At 40.4% G+C, this 19314-nt stretch overlaps 1 protein-coding gene across 1 annotated transcript; it reads left to right on the top strand.

Moving 5' to 3' along the window:
* On the top strand, window positions 1-16990 carry LOC139444384 (neural cell adhesion molecule 1-like). Its single transcript, XM_071225348.1, has 12 exons — window positions 1-62; window positions 385-663; window positions 2141-2416; window positions 3728-3988; window positions 4529-4783; window positions 5112-5429; window positions 5996-6301; window positions 6762-7040; window positions 8244-8270; window positions 13822-13902; window positions 14173-14244; window positions 14514-16990. Exons 1-12 carry the CDS (start codon window positions 14-16, stop codon window positions 15131-15133), a joined length of 2823 nt encoding a protein of 940 aa, XP_071081449.1. The 5' UTR covers window positions 1-13; the 3' UTR covers window positions 15134-16990.
* Window positions 16991-19314: the final 2324 nt, after the last annotated feature.

Raw genomic sequence — 19314 nt, 5'->3', positions numbered from 1 at the left:
ACAGGGTATCAAGATGTGGTTACACATCTTCGTCATATTGTCTGTCCATGCAACCGATGCTTGTAAGTAGTCATTTTCAAATTTCAGGAGCAGTAATTTAAGCACATTTTTAAAAGTATTGTAAAATATGCGCTAAAAAAAACCTATAATTTTTGTTGAATAATTACTTTGTGAAAGATCTCTGATGGTTTAGCTTAAACTTTACTTGATGATGAATTTGAGTACCTTTCTCCAAATGTAAATATAAAGAAAAATTGAAAACAGATATAGTAATGTTGAACATAAAATGGAATATGAATCCTTGAAATAGTATATGCCGGATTATATCGACAAGATGATTGAAGCAACATGTGACACAGACGGCATTGTAATTATATTTTTCAGATAACATTTTTGCAACAGTTGGGGAAGACCTCAATGAAGATGTAGAGATTCCCCCTGCAACTGTGATGTATGTCCTGAGCCCCTCTGGTGAACACCTGTGCGTTATAACTGAGAACTTGGAGCCTACCCCTGGAGACAGGTTCATCTGTAACAACTCATCTGAGGGTCGAGTGCATCTTTCTTTAACCAATGTGACCACATCCGATGCAGGTGTCTACAAATGGACAGAAGCGTCAGTAAAAAAGACTTTTGGCACAATCTTTACATTGTTCGTGATAGGTAAGTAAATTCAACGTGTTTATATAATGCTTATTAAGCATATCCTGCTCAATGTCAACTTAATTATGAATGTTGGTACACGTTATGTAAAGATAATATTGTTGGCTCTTAATCGGGTATACATTGTTAGAGTGAGTGAGTGAGTTGGGTTTACCGCCGCTTTAAACATTATTACAGTCATATCACGGCGTGTCAGCTTAATGTGGGAGGAAAGCCAGAAGTGATGCAGGTCTCAGACGTTTACCACTTCGGTGAAACTCACGAGCACGGCTATGGTGCTGACAAACCTAGAAACATAATCGGGGCGAACCGGGATTCAAACCCACAATCATAGGTTACTGACGTGCCTAAGGGACGCAACTCTGCAAAGCGAATCGCGGCGCCTTGGACGACTGGGCCACCCGTGCCCCCACATTATTAGACTTACAGAAAGCAATATAAGTTCCTTGACCTAAACTTTGACAGATTTTAGCAAATTGTTAACTGCTAACGTTTTCAGTACTACCTACACTGACACAATCTCTGTGCAAACATTGTTTTCGTTCAACAATTTAGTCTAGGTATGTTTAGATCAACAATGACTTTTCTTTAATCTGACGGCACCGATGGTCCAGTGCCTAAGACCCCACCCACACTTGGCTTGATTCGCCCCAGTTGCTAGTTTATAACGACAGGAAAAGTGACTGTTCCCCATTATTCTCATGCCTATCTTCATCTCGAACGACAACCATGGGGTGCGAGGGAGTCATTCGCACCCGGAATCAAGTTTATAAATGATTGTGATAGTCAATTTTGTGACCACCCGTTCCTCACTTCGGTTCGTACGACAATCATGTAGTGCTGGTAATTTATTCTCACCCGGAATCCCATTGATAATGATAGTGAAATTTGTGACCACTTGATTCTCAACTTCGGTTCGTACGACAATCACGTAGTGCTGGTAATTTATTCTCACCCGGAATCCCATTGATAATGATAGTGAAATTTGTGACCACTTGATTCTCAACTTCGGTTCGTACGACAATCACGTAGTGCTGGTAATTTATTCTCACCCGAAATCCTATTGATAATGATAGTGAAATTTGTGACCACTTGATTCTCGGTTCGTACGACAATCACGGAGTTGTGAGGACGTATTCTCATCCAGAATCCAGCTTATAAGCATTTGGACTCTCCTCCAACTGATTAATCAATTCATACTTTGTTTTGGCTGAAATGCTATTTCTGAAAAGTGGCGTGAAATGCAAACCGAGTCACTCTCTCGCATTCATTTTGCAATACAGTGAAGTACGGTTATAACGAACTCGGGACAACTGATTTTAGTTCGATATAACCGTAGTTCGTTTTAAGCATATGTACAGCATATATACAGCAAATGGCCGGGGCCAAAAATATGTTCGTTATATCCGTCAGTTCGTTGTAAGCGTGTTCGTTATAAACGTTGCTTGCTGTAACTCGTTAACATATGACTTTTCAGATACACCAACAACTCCCATCGTGGAAGCCAATGGAACTGCTGTTCTTCTCAAGCCCTTAACCCTGAAGTGTTTATCGAATTCATCGACTGTGCCTGGCAATCACAATCTCAAAATGACGTATCGCTGGGAAAGGAATGACGAAATGATAGAAAGCAATAATGTCTCAACATTACAGATAAAGAACTTTACGTGGGTGAACGAACAGACGTTTACGTGTGTCTCAAAGGAACATGGAGTCTCTTCGCAGGCGGGTGTCAGATCAATCACAGCTGAACGTGAGTAAACTTTCATTACACAGTATTATACGAGTCGATCCATTCAAGTACACACAACGTGCATATACAATGTCCATGAATGTTATTTGTTTGCTCAAAAGGTACGATGCAATCGTATCAGTAGACGGTCTGTTTAATAACTGTAATGACAGATGTACAGATTAACACGCTCGCTCGCACGCACGCACGCACGCACGCACGCACGCACGCACGCACGCACGCACGCACATACATACATACATACATACATACATACATACATACATACATACATCACACCTTTGATAAATGAAGGTCAGAAAAAAAGACACATTTGTTTAACCAACATCTGTCAACAGTTTGGACATTGAACATTTCGTCGTAATACTCAAGGTGATATGATCATCTTTTATTACTAATAAACTTAATGTAACTGCATATGCTACACATTCTTAACACAACTGTGTTAAATGTTTTCATCCTCAGTAATAAAGAATTTATAAACTTTCAAACAAAATCTGAATCAACAAAATTATGTTGGACTGTTAACAATACTGAAATGCAATCTGTAAATAACCTCAAAAGTAATAATATGTAATTCACGAAGAACTCTCAAATGACCCATAATGATTAGCAAAATGTAACTCTTGCACTAGTACGCAAGTTATCAAAACGAGACAAGTAATGTCTCTCTTGTTTAGTTTTTTATTGACACACGTCAGACTAGCCTTGCACTGCAGATTAGCCTTGACGAAGCTACACCTGTTGGTCTGGCATGTCATGTTACCAGCACAGTTAGATCGGGTGAAACCCTGACCTCCACAGCTGGATTCAAACTGCACAGCCTGGCGACGTGTAATGTTCTTCTCTTTAACAAGATCTTCAATCGCATAGTGCACTGTCGCGCAAATATGTAAGTGGTAACGGGAGAACTTCCCATTCAGTATTCCATTTTTCACACGAACAGTGTATAAGGCATTGTCACAGCGCTCCATCACTAACCCATGATGTTCTGGGATCAGAACGGCCCCGCTCAACGTGGGGAATTAGCATATCGTATAAACGAGCGATGCGGCGTCTGCAACGCGGCGAGCGTCTACGGGCTATTAGCATGTTGGAAACAAAGAAATCAGCAGTATCTTGAAATTTCAACTTAGTATCTTGAAATTTCAACTTAGTATCTTGAAATTTCAACTTAGTATCTTGAAATTTCAAGATACTATCGAAAAAAACAAAAAATACAAATGGCCCTAAACGGCTGCCGTCCCTATAGGTTCAATGTTTCACAGTCTGTGATTAGTATACTATATAATATATTATTTCTTAAACTAGGGGCACCAAATGAAATCAGGCTGACTCCTAATGAGATACGCTTCGTGAAAGAAGTAGGAGAGTCTATAAGTATTAAGTGCAGGAGCATGACTGGCTGCTTCCCACGCTGTAAAACAACATGGACGCAAATTGGACGTGTTCTATCCAAAAGAAACACGCTGACAATTACACAGCTTGTGCGCAGTGACCAGGGAAACTACACGTGTCAAAAGAAGAATAAACATGGACAGACGAACAAGGGTGTACAGATTTATGTCGAATGTAAGTAGTTACATTATAAAATGTCAAACGGTCTACTTGTAATCATATTTCGTGAAAAGTTGAATATGTTTCATTGTATGTTGGTCCCAAGAAATGCGAGAAGGTCAATTATATGTTTGTGATGACATACCATGTAGTTTTTGTTGTTGTGTTCGTTGTTTATAGCCCCACTCAGCAATATTATAGCCATGTGTATATGATGACGGCCAGTAAATTATTGAGTTGGAGCCAGACACATCAGTGTTTGACTACGACAAACGGGGTTCAGTAACACAATGGGGCACCCAACCTCACCACCCGACCCACACTCATACGGCAAGGACCTAATCTAACCAATAATCCCAACGGGGAGTAACTATCGTTTACAGAGACTTGCCTCTCATTATTTTACCTTTCTTGAAGTATAAACAAAACTTAAGCCTCTATTGAATGACTGAAGCATACATCTTCAACTAGAGACCCAGGGGAGCATTTATAACAGAATACTGCAATCATATTTGCACCATGCAATTACCTCGAAGTACATATATGTCTTTCAAGACGGACCGGAAGCTGCCAATATCCATCATGAGGAGAACACAACTCTAACTCCGCTTGGCTCATCCGTCACTCTAACCTGCACTGCTGACTGCAGACCTCCCTGCCAGTTTGCCTGGTCAATGGATGGTAGGGACAAGGCCTCGGGGGACTCTTTGCGTATTAGTGAAGTTCATCGAAACGAGACTGGCAATTACACATGCAGGGCTTGGAACACGCGTGGCGAAGCAAACGCAACATTTCAGCTGATCGTCAAATGTAAATAGTTGTGTGATTTTAAAATAGTTCTTAATGTAATCTCAAAATGAAAATCGAGTCCAAAATGTATTTTATATGATGTTTTGATCTCGCATGAAAAAGTTTATATCAGAATAAACATACATATATCACATGTGAATTGGTGACATTTAATCAAACGTAATGCATAATATTTAATGCATAATGCATGATTCCTCACTTGAGGAAATATTTTAAGTAACAAGCTCATGACATTTTATCACACAAAATATCCAAGGAAACATTTAAAAACGCATTATAGGTACATACATGTGCATGAATAAAAATGGCAAGTTGTATGTCATTACAGATCTTTCAGAAATATCAGTAGCTGCAACTAACACCGCACCAACGGCGGGTTCCAACATAAGGTTGACGTGCATTGTCGACAGCTTGCCTCCGCCCAACGTCACATGGTTGAGAGGCAATACACTCCTGTCCAGTCGGATGCTAACTATCAGTGAGGCTGATATTCAAGTCGACTCTTCATCTAACACGCCGACTCACAACTACACCTATAGTTACAACATTGACAATGCCAAATGTCTTGGAAAAGTCACCTATACCTGTGCTGTCACCAATGGGGTTGGTTTGAAAAGGTCAAAAAACATTGACATCGACTTTACATGTGAGTATAGAATAAAAATAGTTTTGGCCATTGATACTCCTCGTAAACAAAGTTAAGCACATGCCTTGTTTAAGGTTTTGTGTATTTTTTTAAATATCTAAAATGTTATTACAAGGACATTGTATGTTTCTCCGAATTGTCCAAGTACTCTGTCACACAAAGTGATGCAAAAATGCAGAGGTTTGGTTGGTTGCTTGGTTTGTTGTTTAACGCCGCACTCAGCAATATTCCAGCTATATGACGGCGGTGTGTAAATAATCAAGTCTGGACCAGACAATGCAGCGAACGCAGAGGAATCACTAGAAGAAAAGAAATCGCATAACTATTGCCTTGACAGATAAAACAGGTCAGTGGAGAATCTGTTTCCGGTTTCTGCATTTCTTGAAACAAGTATGCCTGTCATTTTGCAGTATATATATATATATATATATATATATGTGTGTGTGTGTGTGTGTGTGTGTGTGTGTGTGTGTTCAAAACTTGGTTAATTGTTTGCTATGAGTACATTTGACACCATTTCAAGATAAAACATTCTTCGGTCGGATTAGAAATGTGTTTTGTTTCAGGTGCTCCATTTGTCAACGAACCCAAAGGAGTCGAGGCAAGTATCTTTTACAGACCCGCCGATAAGTCTGATAAAATACACTTCAACATAACAGCCAATCCAAAACCAACTTTCATCTGGTCTCGATCCCTTCAAAATGGAAACCTGGAACACAAGACCGCAAAAAGTATTAACAAGCTGTCTGGGTCATCCTACCAACTGGAGCTAGTTCACCTGGACGTCCAGGAGAAAGATGCTGGGAACTACATCGTGAAGCTCACCAACCGACTCGGCAAATACGACATCAACTACACACTAATCGTTCAAGGTATTACGTAAGGTCAAGCGTACGGTAAAGACTGTAAGTGTAGATCGTCAGTCTTTCACGTGAAAAGACGTTCCTCCACATTTCCTAACTATCTTATTCCCTTGCAAACTTGAAACTGATAACCCAGTTCAGACCCTAATGATAAATTACTCCCGCTAATGGGCATTTAATCACATATTTTAGGCAATAAATAGTAATATTGTTTAGTTAAGATTATTTTCTACTCTGATATATTTTACGGGGGCACAGATGGCCAAAATGTCTTGGGCAGAATTGCCTCCCTTTGGCGTGCAAGAAACCTGTGATCTTGTGTTCAAATCCCAGATTCCCCCAATAATTAGCATTGATTTATCAGCACCATACCCGTGCTCGTGGCTTGCACCAAAATGATAAACGTCTAAGACATGCGTCACTTCAGGCTGAACTCCAAAACGACAACTCTTTCACTCACTTCATTCAGTACCACCGTCCCCACCCACCAACTTGACGGAGATGAACGTCACACAGACCACCGTCACGCTGTCGTGGCTCCCAGGATTTGACGGCCATGCAGTCCAAACCTTCAAGATCTCCTGTCGCCGTGGAACCGGAGAGCCGGAAACAACTGAAACGTCCTCTACCTCGTTGACGTTATCGGAGTTAAATAGCGATGTAACCTACTTCATTAGGGTACAGGGAGTCAATATAGCTGGAGAAGGAAACTACTCAGAGGACCTCGTCGTCGCCACACTAGAGAAAGGTAACAAAATTACTACGTGTGTTGGCATGGAGTGGATACGAAGTTTCCTTCTAGTTAACAGCAATGTACTTTGTGATTATTACATCATATCGTTTGTATCAAGGATTCTTTCGTGATGTTAGATGGGAAAAGTAGCATTTATGAGTTGTATGAATTGTATGTATGTGGATTGCATTGAATTCAGCTCATGTTGTGTAACCTTTTGTAACCTTTTGTCTTGCAAACTAACTTGCAACTGTTGGCTGTTGTTAAAGTAGTGGACGATATTTTTGAATGAAGTGAAGCACAGAACCACTTTTCTACTATTGTATTTCTCATCCTCTTTTCATTCTTAAGGGGCGACGGAATCCCTTGACAAATATAAACCAGCGTCGCCTCATATGAGTCATGTTATCAATGTCGTGTATCAAGGAAGCTTGAAGTGTGTCATGTATGTGTGAATGTGGTACGATGGAAGACATAAGTGTTTGTGTGACGGTTTTGAATAGCGATTACATGGATTTCGTGTGATGTCGTTGGCGGTCGGGTAGCCTAGTGGTATAAGCGTTCGCTCGTCACGCCGAAGACCCGGGTTCGAATCCCGACATGGGTACAAGGTGTGAAGCCCATTTCTGGTGTCCCCCGCTGTGATATCGCTGGAATATTGCTAAAAGCGGCGTAAAACCATACTCATTCACTCAGTCACTGTTATAAGGGACATAAAAGATAATTAGACGAACTTTAAGCAGAACGGCTTTTGTCAAATAGTTATTCCTCCATTGAACAGGTTCTCTAGCAGCACAATAAAGCCCAGCTCTCATCTTGAAAGATTGTTGTTGTTCCGAAGAACAGTAAATCTTTTCAGTTTCTCTACCAGCACTGCCGATAGCAGTATAAAAAATCCATCATTATTTGAAAACTTCAGTCCTGTACTTCACTGTGCCCCTATCTATCAGTGGTAATATATGTTGTGCCCTTACACGTGAACATAAAGGGTTAATATGGATATAAAGTTGATATGTATAATAAAAGGACCTGTGTGTATAACATGACTGTTTAGGTATAATATTCAATTCGAAACTCTCTTTTTAATGTCACATGAAACATCGACAAATAAAACTATATACGTTATAACTGAACATAAAGCCAGTTTGGGTTCTAATAAATTGTCATTTTGATGATATGTTATCATATGATAGGTGATATATCCTTTTCATGTTTCAGATGGTTCAAGCCAAGATTTCACAACTGGTAAGATATCTTTCGCTCATTTATTAGAGGGGCGGTCGGGTAGCCTAGCGGTTAAAGAGTTCGCTCGTGACGCCGAAGACCCGGGTTCGATTCCCGACATGGGTACAATGTGTGAAGCCCATTTCTGGTGTCCCCTGCCGTGATATTGCTGGAATATTGCTAAAAGCGGCGTAAAACCATACTCACTCACTCACTCACTCATTTATTAGAGGATGCATTGCAAACTTCATCTTCACAGATTGTGTTTATTTTGTACTTGTTTTTACCCTCAGACCGTTATGTAAGTATTTGCAGTAAGAAAGGTAATTGAACCACCAATAACAACCTTTGTTACTACTCAAACTTCAAGACTGATGTTCAATATACAAATAGTAAATGTGTCATTCTTTAAAGGGAACCCGACAAAATTGCATTATGTTTGTCCAAAAAAGGTTAAACATGTTTCTAATTAAACATGATGGAAACAAAAACATGTCTGGTGAACGAGTATTTTCATTTCCTTTAATAGGTATGGTTTTGTTCGGTAAAACAATAAAGACATAAAATTAAAATAGCGAAGTCATTATAGTGAGATTTTCTAGTTTCCCCTGCCGAAGTCACCATGCTTTTTTACGAGTTGAATTGTATGTTTGCCTACTGCAAAGAACACCCGGAAACCTCGTACATAAAATATAAACTTCTGAAGGAAAAAAAAATTGTTCCAATGGACTTACGTATTTATAAGAGCGGAATCGCGTGAATCAAGTGAGTCATAGTTATGAGTTCGTGTTTACATCTGCATCCTACAATGATTCTGACCGGTTATTAATGTCGGACGTCATGATCTAATTTCAACCAAATACAATTATGTTTAACTTCAAACCCCGGCCATTTGTTTATGCATTGACTTTCACACGAACAAAGCGTCTGCCCGGTTCATACATAAATAGTGTATGTCATTTCGAGATTGTACATCCTGTTCAGATTCACCGAGAGCAAACAGGGAAGCCGTGAATGTTTGTATGCGCGAAAAAGGTTTCGTTTTGTCGGGATATAACGTTATGGTTCTAGTGTACATGTCAGGCTATTAAAAGATGTCCCGAAAGCATACCCCCGTTGCCTTAGTTCTGATATTTAGATAGTTTAATATGCTTAATAGTAAATTTATTGACTTATAACCATGTTTGCTTTCGGTGTTTCCTTCAAATGACTTAAGTTCTCCTACATTGCTTAGAATATGAAAATGTGGCTTTGGTGTTTGCCTGCGACAGGTGTATGCATTAATTTGTAATACAGTGACAGCTTGATGTGTGAGGAAATTACAAAATGACGGAAGTGTTGAATTTTTTAATTCGATTCGAACCCATCGCCAGTGGTTTCTTCACGTCTGAGGCACCGGTACGACGCCCGACGGAGACACTGTTCCCCTCCTTCACACTTTAAAAAAAGTTGACCCTTAGGTTGAGTATGTGTAAGGGTGTGTATGTGTTAGGCTGTGCATGTGTTATGGTGTATGCTAGGATATGTAAGTGTTAGGTTGTCTATGTGTTAGGTTGTGTCTGTGTAAGGATGTGTATGTATTAGGTGCATGGTTGGATGTGTAAGCGTTAGGTTGTGTGTTTGTCAGGTTGTGTATGCTAGGTTGTGTATGTTTTAGGTTGTGTATGTGTTTGCTGTGTATGTATTAGGGTGTATGCTAGGATGTGTATGTGTTATGGTGTATGCTAGGATGTGTACGTGTTGGTTGTGTATGTATTAGGGTGTATGCTAGGATGTGTATGTGTTATGGTGTATGCTATGATGTGTACGTGTTGGTTGTCTATTTGTTATGGTGAATGCTAGGATGTGTACGTGTTGGTTGTTTATGTATTAGGGTGTATGCTGGGATGTGTATGTGTTATGGTGTATGCTATGATGTGTATGTGTTGGTTGTGTATGTATTAGGGTGTATGCTAGGATGTGTATGTGTTATGGTGTATGCTATGATGTGTACGTGTTGGTTGTCTATTTGTTATGGTGTATGCTAGGATGTGTACGTGTTGGTTGTTTATGTATTAGGGTGTATGCTGGGATGTGTATGTGTTATGGTGTATGCTATGATGTGTATGTGTTGGTTGTGTATGTATTAGGGTGTATGCTAGGATGTGTATGTGTTATGGTGTATGCTATGATGTGTACGTGTTGGTTGTCTATTTGTTATGGTGTATGCTAGGATGTGTACGTGTTGGTTGTTTATGTATTAGGGTGTATGCTGGGATGTGTATGTGTTATGGTGTATGCTATGATGTGTATGTGTTGGTTGTCTATGAGTCATGGTGTATGCTAGGATGTGTACGTGTTGGCTGTGTGTGTGTTATGGTGTATGCTAGGATGTTTATGTGTTAGGTTGTGTGTGTGTGTGTATGTGTGTGTATGTGTGTGTTTGTGTGTGTGTGTGTGTGTTTGTGTGTGTGTGTGTGTGTGTGTGTGTGTGTGTGTGTGTGTGTGTGTGTGTGTGTGTGTTTTAGGTGTATGCTAGGATGTGTATGTGTTAGGTTGTGTATGTGTTAGGTGTATGCTAGGATGTGTATTTGTTAGTTGTATGCTAGGATGTGTATGTGTTAGGATGTGTATGTGTTAAGTGCATGCTAGGATGTGTATGTGTCAGGTGTATGCTAGGATGTGTATGTGTCAGGTGTATGCTAGGTTGTGTATGTGATCGGGTGTATGCTAGGTTGTGTATGTGTCAGGTGTATGCTAGGTTGTGTATGTGTCAGGTGTATGCTAGGTTGTGTATTTGTCAGTTGTATGCTAGGATGTGTATGTGTCAGGTGTATGCTAGGTTGTGTATGTGTCAGGTGTATGCTAGGTTGTGTATGTGTCAGGTGTATGCTAGGTTGTGTATGTGTCAGGTGTATGCTAGGTTGTGTATGTGTCAGGTGTATGCTAGGTTGTGTATTTGTCAGTTGTATGCTAGGTTGTGTATCTGTCAGGTGTATGCTAGGTTGTGTATGTGTCAGGTGTATGCTAGGTTGTGTATGTGTCAGGTGTATGCTAGGTTGTGTATTTGTCAGTTGTATGCTAGGTTGTGTATGTGTCAGGTGTATGCTAGGTTGTGTATGTGTCAGGTGTATGCTAGGTTGTGTATCTGTCAGGTGTATGCTAGGTTGTGTATGTGTCAGGTGTATACTAGGTTGTGTATGTGTCAGGTGTATGCTAGGTTGTGTATGTGTCAGGTGTATGCTAGGTTGTGTATGTGTCAGGTGTATGCTAGGTTGTGTATGTGTCAGGTGTATGCTAGGTTGTGTATCTGTCAGGTGTATGCTAGGTTGTGTATCTGTCAGGTGTATACTAGGTTGTGTATGTGTCAGGTGTATGCTAGGTTGTGTATGTGTCAGGTGTATGCTAGGTTGTGTATGTGTCAGGTGTATGCTAGGTTGTGTATGTGTCAGGTGTATGCTAGGTTGTGTATGTGTCAGGTGTATGCTAGGTTGTGTATGTGTCAGGTGTATGCTAGGTTGTGTATTTGTCAGTTGTATGCTAGGTTGTGTATGTGTCAGGTGTATGCTAGGTTGTGTATGTGTCAGGTGTATGCTAGGTTGTGTATCTGTCAGGTGTATGCTAGGTTGTGTATGTGTCAGGTGTATGCTAGGTTGTGTATGTGTCAGGTGTATGCTAGGTTGTGTATGTGATCGGATGTATGCTAGGTTGTGTATGTGTCAGGTGTATGCTAGGTTGTGAATGTGTCAGGTGTATGCTAGGTTGTGTATGTGATCGGATGTATGCTAGGTTGTGTATGTGTCAGGTGTATGCTAGGTTGTGTATGTGATCGGATGTATGCTAGGTTGTGTATGTGTCAGGTGTATGCTAGGTTGTGTATGTGTCAGGTGTATGCTAGGTTGTGTATGTGTTCGGGTGTATGCTAGGTTGTGTATGTGTCAGGTGTATGCTAGGTTGTGTATGTGTCAGGTGTATGCTAGGATGTGTATGTGTCAGGTGTATGCTAGGTTGTGTATGTGATCGGATGTATGCTAGGTTGTGTATCTGTCAGGTGTATGCTAGGTTGTGTATGTGTCAGGTGTATGCTAGGTTGTGTATGTGTTCGGGTGTATGCTAGGTTGTGTATGTGTCAGGTGTATGCTAGGTTGTGTATGTGTCAGGTGTATGCTAGGTTGTGTATGTGTTCGGGTGTATGCTAGGTTGTGTATGTGTCAGGTGTATGCTAGGTTGTGTATGTGTCAGGTGTATGCTAGGTTGTGTATGTGTCAGGTGTATGCTAGGTTGTGTATCTGTCAGGTGTATGCTAGGTTGTGTATGTGTCAGGTGTATGCTAGGTTGTGTATGTGTCAGGTGTATGCTAGGTTGTGTATGTGTCAGGTGTATGCTAGGTTGTGTATGTGTCAGGTGTATGCTAGGTTGTGTATCTGTCAGGTGTATGCTAGGTTGTGTATGTGTCAGGTGTATGCTAGGTTGTGTATGTGTCAGGTGTATGCTAGGTTGTGTATGTGTCAGGTGTATGCTAGGTTGTGTATCTGTCAGGTGTATGCTAGGTTGTGTATGTGTCAGGTGTATGCTAGGCTGTGTATGTGTCAGGTGTTTACTAGGTTGTGTATGTGTCAGGTGTATGCTAGGTTGTGTATGTGTCAGGTGTATGCTAGGTTGTGTATATGCCAGGTGTATGCTAGGTTGTGATCGGATGTATACTAGGTTGTGTATGTGTCAGGTGTATGCTAGGTTGTGTATGTGTCAGGTGTATGCTAGGTTGTGTATGTGTCAGGTGTATGCTAGGTTGTGTATGTGTCAGGTGTATGCTAGGTTGTGTATGTGTCAGGTGTATGCTAGGTTGTGTATGTGTCAGGTGTATGCTAGGTTGTGTATCTGTCAGGTGTATGCTAGGTTGTGTATGTGTCAGGTGTATGCTAGGCTGTGTATGTGTCAGGTGTATGCTAGGTTGTGTATGTGTCAGGTGTATGCTAGGTTGTGTATGTGTCAGGTGTATGCTAGGTTGTGTATATGCCAGGTGTATGCTAGGTTGTGATCGGATGTATACTAGGTTGTGTATGTGTCAGGTGTATGCTAGGTTGTGTATATGCCAGGTGTATGCTAGGTTGTGATCGGATGTATACTAGGTTGTGTATGTGTCAGGTGTATGCTAGGTTGTGTATGTGTCAGGTGTATGCTAGGTTGTGTATGTGATCGGATGTATACTAGGTTGTGTATGTGTCAGGTGTATGCTAGGTTGTGTATGTGTCAGGTGTATGCTAGGTTGTGAATGTGTCAGGTGTATGCTAGGTTGTGTATGTGATCGGGTGTATGCTAGGTTGTGTATGTGATCGGGTGTATGCTAGGCTGTGTATGTGTCAGGTGTATGCTAGGTTGTGTATGTGTCAGGTGTATGCTAGGTTGTGAATGTGTTCGGCTGTGCCTTTGGTTGGTTGTGTGTGTGTTATATTGTGCCTGTGCTTGTTTGTGTATGGGATCTACCACTACAATACACAATGAACTTACATAAAGTGAAGTTACCCCTTGTGTTTGGGTCCTTCATTATTTCTTGTTCTTTCTGTGTTTCATTCTCGCATTTAACCTGTTTCAGTTTTCACTGTAGTCCTCGTCGTGGCTGCCATGGTGCTTGTGGCAGCCATTCTAATTTGTCTGACGTACTTGTTTCTTTGTGGTACGTCACATCATCGTTATCATTATTGTTGTTTGCACAAAAGTTGTTTAAACAAACTTTTAAGCTTAATTGTTATGCAGCACTAATATTTTAATGTTTTCAATTAAAACATGAATTAGCATCACATTGAAAGAACTCTTCGCATCAAATACGAACCAAAATGTCGGCATAAATATATAACGCCAAGATGAGAATACTGATTTAGCCTTTTTGATTATTTCAATATTTCATGTGCAAACTATTCTGTCAAACATGAATTCTCCAATACAGGACCATGTCGCTCGAAACGACCTGTGAAAGGAACGAAAGCAACGTATGAAGTTACTAACGATACCGAAGAAGGTAACTTGCAAATGCGCTTTAGCTCACCTGAAATTAAAGTTGTGGTATGAAACACATGTTATTGTGTCATTACAATGACCAAAGCTCTACATATTTTAATGTGCCTTATGCGTTTACCCTCATATGATTTATTTGGTCAAATGTTGTAAATGTTCAATGTTCAGGTGAGATACAGAACCTCTTGGCCCTTTATAATATTCGTGTATGACTCATAGCTGAATTACGAATTCAGCTGTACATTCTGTTAAGTTTTAAAGAATCTGTTTCAGCTCAGGTAGATCTTTGGGCAGCTGTTGCTACGGACCAAAATATGCTGGTTAGCGTTCAAGATGTTGAGAAACCTAAAAAAGATCCCAAATCTGCCCAGATGTACATGGAAACCGTAACCTATACTCGGCTGTCCGAATCTGAGGCTCAGAGAGAGAGCCTGTCCTGCACCACGTTCTCTGATGAAGCGAACTCACAACGCAGGAGCTTCATGTACGCCGCCTTTAACGACGCCAACAGACGCGGCAGCTTGATTCTGACCACCTATAAGGGTGGGCATGCTAACTCCACCTTCCCCGTTAAAGGCACAAACACAGTCTTACCCTACCCCCCTCCGACAAATGAGGACATTCAGGACGACTGCTTCCCGTATCCCCCTGTGGAGTATGAAGGGGTAGCGTACCCTCCCCCTCCCTTGGTCAATGAAGAGGTAGAGTATGAAGGCTTTGCGTACCCACCCCTGACGTACGGAGATGCTGACCACGTGAACCCGACACCCTACGTCAGTGACGCCACCCTACCGGGGAGAAGCCACAATGCCCCTGCCCCTGAGGAACAATGTGGAAATTCTGATTCTTTCGCTACAGAAGAAGATGGCGGCAACATTTACATGAACATGTGATCTCGGCATGTACCTCAATGTGCAGAGTTACGTCCCTTATCTGCCAGGACATGCCTACGAGTGCTCACGGACTTTTACGTTTAGGCTTACTCCCTATATTAAGCTGTCAAAACGAAACAAAATAGAACTACTTAACGTTAAATACCCGTGAAGATCCGGGTTAGAATTGGTCTTCAGCAACCCATGCTTATTTTAAGAGTCGATTTACGGGATCGGGTGGTCAGTTTGATCCATGTCATTGTATCCAAATTGCATGTATCGATGCTCGTGATATCAATTACTGGATTGTCTGATCCAGACTCAATTATTAACCGCAGTCATGTAGCTGGAACATGGTTGAGTGCTGCGTTAAACAACAAACAAACAAACAAACAAACAAACAAACAAACAACCTGAGCAATCAAAGCGGGAATTGGTAATTTGTCAGCGACAGGATTTGTAGTCTTGATCACTGCTTCAAGATATATGTATCACGGCGTGTCAGCTTCAAGGAGAACCCGAACATTTTTTTACTCAACACACTAAGCATATGGGGCAAACTTAGTATTTCCTTTGTTAAAACCTATATTTTCCCCAGTATTTGGGTGAACAAAATGATCGTTAGCAATGGTGGGAGCACAGCATAAATTGTATGTGACACGGAACTTGTATCAACAAGCTTCACATGAGAGATGACTGACTGAGAGTGTTGACTTTCAACAAGTGATAACAAGGAAATTGTTTATGTCACTGACTTCACCGATGATTCTCATTACTACCCTTGTATGTACATAACAGGCTTCTCCACTCCAGTATAACTACATCTGATATCTACTCTACTGTATAAACACTGCCTCCTACCTGTATATATACTTGTCAACCATACTCGGTATATCATCTTGCTTGATAACGGTGTAAGAACCTACACCGAAACGTCGCTCTTAATTGTAATAAAGATGTTGTTCATCCATAAAATATTCTTATCCTTAACAAGGAAATAGGTAACGGAGTCCTCAACATGAAATACACATATACACGTCATTCCTATCACCCAAAATCGTTTATTCTCGCATAGGTGCGTTCGTAACAAGCATCTTTTCCTTACTGGCTTACACAGAATGACACGCATGAGCGCGAATGACACCAGTTGGGACAAACAAAACGTTCTTAAAAAATACTTTATTTTGATACTCAATAAATATTATTTTCAAGTGAATTTCGTTAGCTTAGGGTTTTGCTACGGAGAACACCCACTGTCAAAAGAACGTTTATAAGATATTTTGTCAATAACAAAGGCCCTTTTATCACACACATTGCATATTTTCCATATTCCAAAATTACCATCACCAATAACCAACTACAAACAAACAGCTTTTTCCGCTAAGTCCAAAAAATTTTCTGGGAAAGCCTGGCAAAATATTTGTACATTTTATACATGATATTGTTGCTTTGTATATTGTTCATGATCATAATGTTATTCATAATAACTGTTACTAAATGTATATTTCCACAATTTCTTGTTTATTTTTATTATTACCTTGTTGTTTTATCATATCACCACACTCTAAAATAATTGTGTAAAATAGTTTGTATGATAGCTTTCAAAGATCGACCTGAACATCAAGTTCGTTCCTAAGGAAGGAGGGGCAGCCTAGTGGCTAAACGACTGGCTTGGCACCCAGATTCGTGTTCTATTCCATATATGGGAATGTGTGAAGCCTATTTCTGGTGCCCAACCGCCATGATAATGCTGGAATATAAAAAGCAACCTGCACTATCTATACTGTAAAGAATGCTTATATATTTGTGACAAGTTGATGACAAATTGTTGAAAATAGTGTACATATATAATTTTGTATCGCATTTATTCTCACTTCATATTTCAAAATAAAGAATTCCTCATACTCTGGTCCCAGTGTTCATGTGTTTCAACAGAACAGAAAGCTAACGGTTAACACTTCTATGTATGTATGTATGTATGTATGTATGTATGTGTGTGTGCGTGCGTGCGTGCGTGCGTGCGTGCGTGCGTGCGTGCGTGCGTGCGTGCGTGCGTGCGTGCGTGCATGCATGCATGTATGTATGCATGTATGCATGCATGCATGCACGTACGTACGTACGTACGTACGTACATACGTACCGTATAGAGATATGGTCCATTCGAGGAGAGTGTGAATAATTACCATAACTTTATTACTAAATCAGACGTTTATCACATAGCCCAAAGTCTGGTATTTTGTAAGTGCTGATGACAGCGTGTAGTTTCCCTGGTCACTGCGCACAAACTTTGAAATATTCAGCGTATTTCCTTTAGAAAGAACACGTCCAATTTGCGTCCATGTTGTTTTACAGCGTGGTAAGCAGCTAATCATGCTCCTGCACTTAATAATTATAGACTCTCCTTTTTCTTTCACGAAGCGTGTCTCATTAGGAGTCAGCCTGATTTCATTCGGTGCCCCTAGTTTAAGAAATAATATTTTATATAGTATACTAATCACAGACTGCGAAACATTGAACCTATAGGTATTCCTGGATTTGACATATTCCCTGTATGTATGTATGTATGTATGTACGTACGTACGTACGTACGTACGTACGTACGCACGCACGCACGCACGCACGCACGCACGCACGCACGCACGCACGCACGCACGCACGCACGCACGCACGCACGCACGTACATACGTACGGTATAGAGATATGGTCCATTCGAGGAGAGTGTGAATAATTACCATAACTTTATTACTAAATCAGACGTTTAACACATAGCCCAAAGTCTGGTATTGTGTAAGTGCTGATGACAGCAGAAGTGTTGATGATGTCACAGGATGTCACAGACAAAAGAAGTTTTAAAATAAACACACAGTCACTGTTAATGAATACTTAAACTCTTTAAAATAGACATTTTCTTTTTAAAACTTTGTTGCATACATTTTAATAAGATGTTTCATTGCACATTCGCAACGACCCATTGCAAAAGGATGCAATGTACACCGTAATTAAGATCCGTGCCTTTCCAGTCATAATAGCTTGCCCTGTGAGTAGCTAGGGGAGTTCTAGCATGTTTCTCGTTCTAGCGAGTAAGTACAGGTATGTGTGGGCATGCTCGCCATAGATCACATATAGTGTTATGTCACTACACTAAAGAACACTAAAAGGCGATGTTAATTTACCTCTCATAAATTCAACAATGTCCACACACACTATGACATATGAGGTATATTGATTAAATCAATCGAATTACCAGAAATCTTTTATAAAGTCATACACAATAAATCATGTAATTTAAAATGATAAAAATTATTATATATAAAAGTTCATGCTTTCGTCAATGTTTATAACGTTCTTTCATCACTGTTAATAAAGCGACAAAACCCTTTCCATATTCAATAGAAACCTCTGCATAAGGCAGAGTCGATTGTACGATTCCGACTACATCATGAGTGTTTATGAATCACTATCAAATAGTAATGATACCAGGTGTTCGCGAAAAGGTGAGCATATCCTGCCCCACCGGTGGCACCCGTCACAAACACATGCAAAGGCAAGTCAACTGTTCATTTGAAACAAAACACGGGAAGATATGGTACAAGTCAAAACAGGGAATTGCATCCGACATATTTTTTGTCACTGATGCGTCGAGTTTGGAAATGGCCTCAAAATGTCTATCATAAAATGTTTTGAAAGCTTAATTGAGGCCTTTAATGTTGTAACCTTGATCAAACAACTTCTGAGCCAGAGTGAGCACACACGAGAATACTACAAGAAAAAACTATTGCCAGTGCTGCAGCATCAGTTGCATCCCAGAAAGGTTGGGAGGAGACCCGAAACTAAAGAGCTAGAAAGTAAACACTAGCAGGTTGACACAGGTACTCAGAAAGGCTTGGTTTGACCAATTGATCGTGATTCATAAACGCATGCTAGTGATAGTCGGAATCGTAAATTTGACTCTTCTTTCAATAGAGATTTCTTATGAATATGGAAAGGGTTCTATCGCTTTTATTGATATGCATCGTCAACGGGCAACATGTTTTCGCATTTATTTACGAAGCACGAAAAGAAGTATTCAGTCCCATGAATAAATGACATGCAGATTCGATAAACGTTCAGAAAACCGGGAGCATGGATCTTATGTAGAATCGTGTGTGACAATATAGAACCTTTCTCCATCCTGGAGATGTCAGCGATATTGATGTCACGAT

This window comes from Haliotis cracherodii, unplaced genomic scaffold (assembly GCF_022045235.1).
Source record: "Haliotis cracherodii isolate W230 unplaced genomic scaffold, xgHalCrac1.p SCAF_5, whole genome shotgun sequence".
Taxonomy (NCBI): Eukaryota; Metazoa; Mollusca; class Gastropoda; order Lepetellida; family Haliotidae; genus Haliotis; species Haliotis cracherodii.
This window is presented reverse-complemented; position numbering and strand designations above follow the sequence as displayed.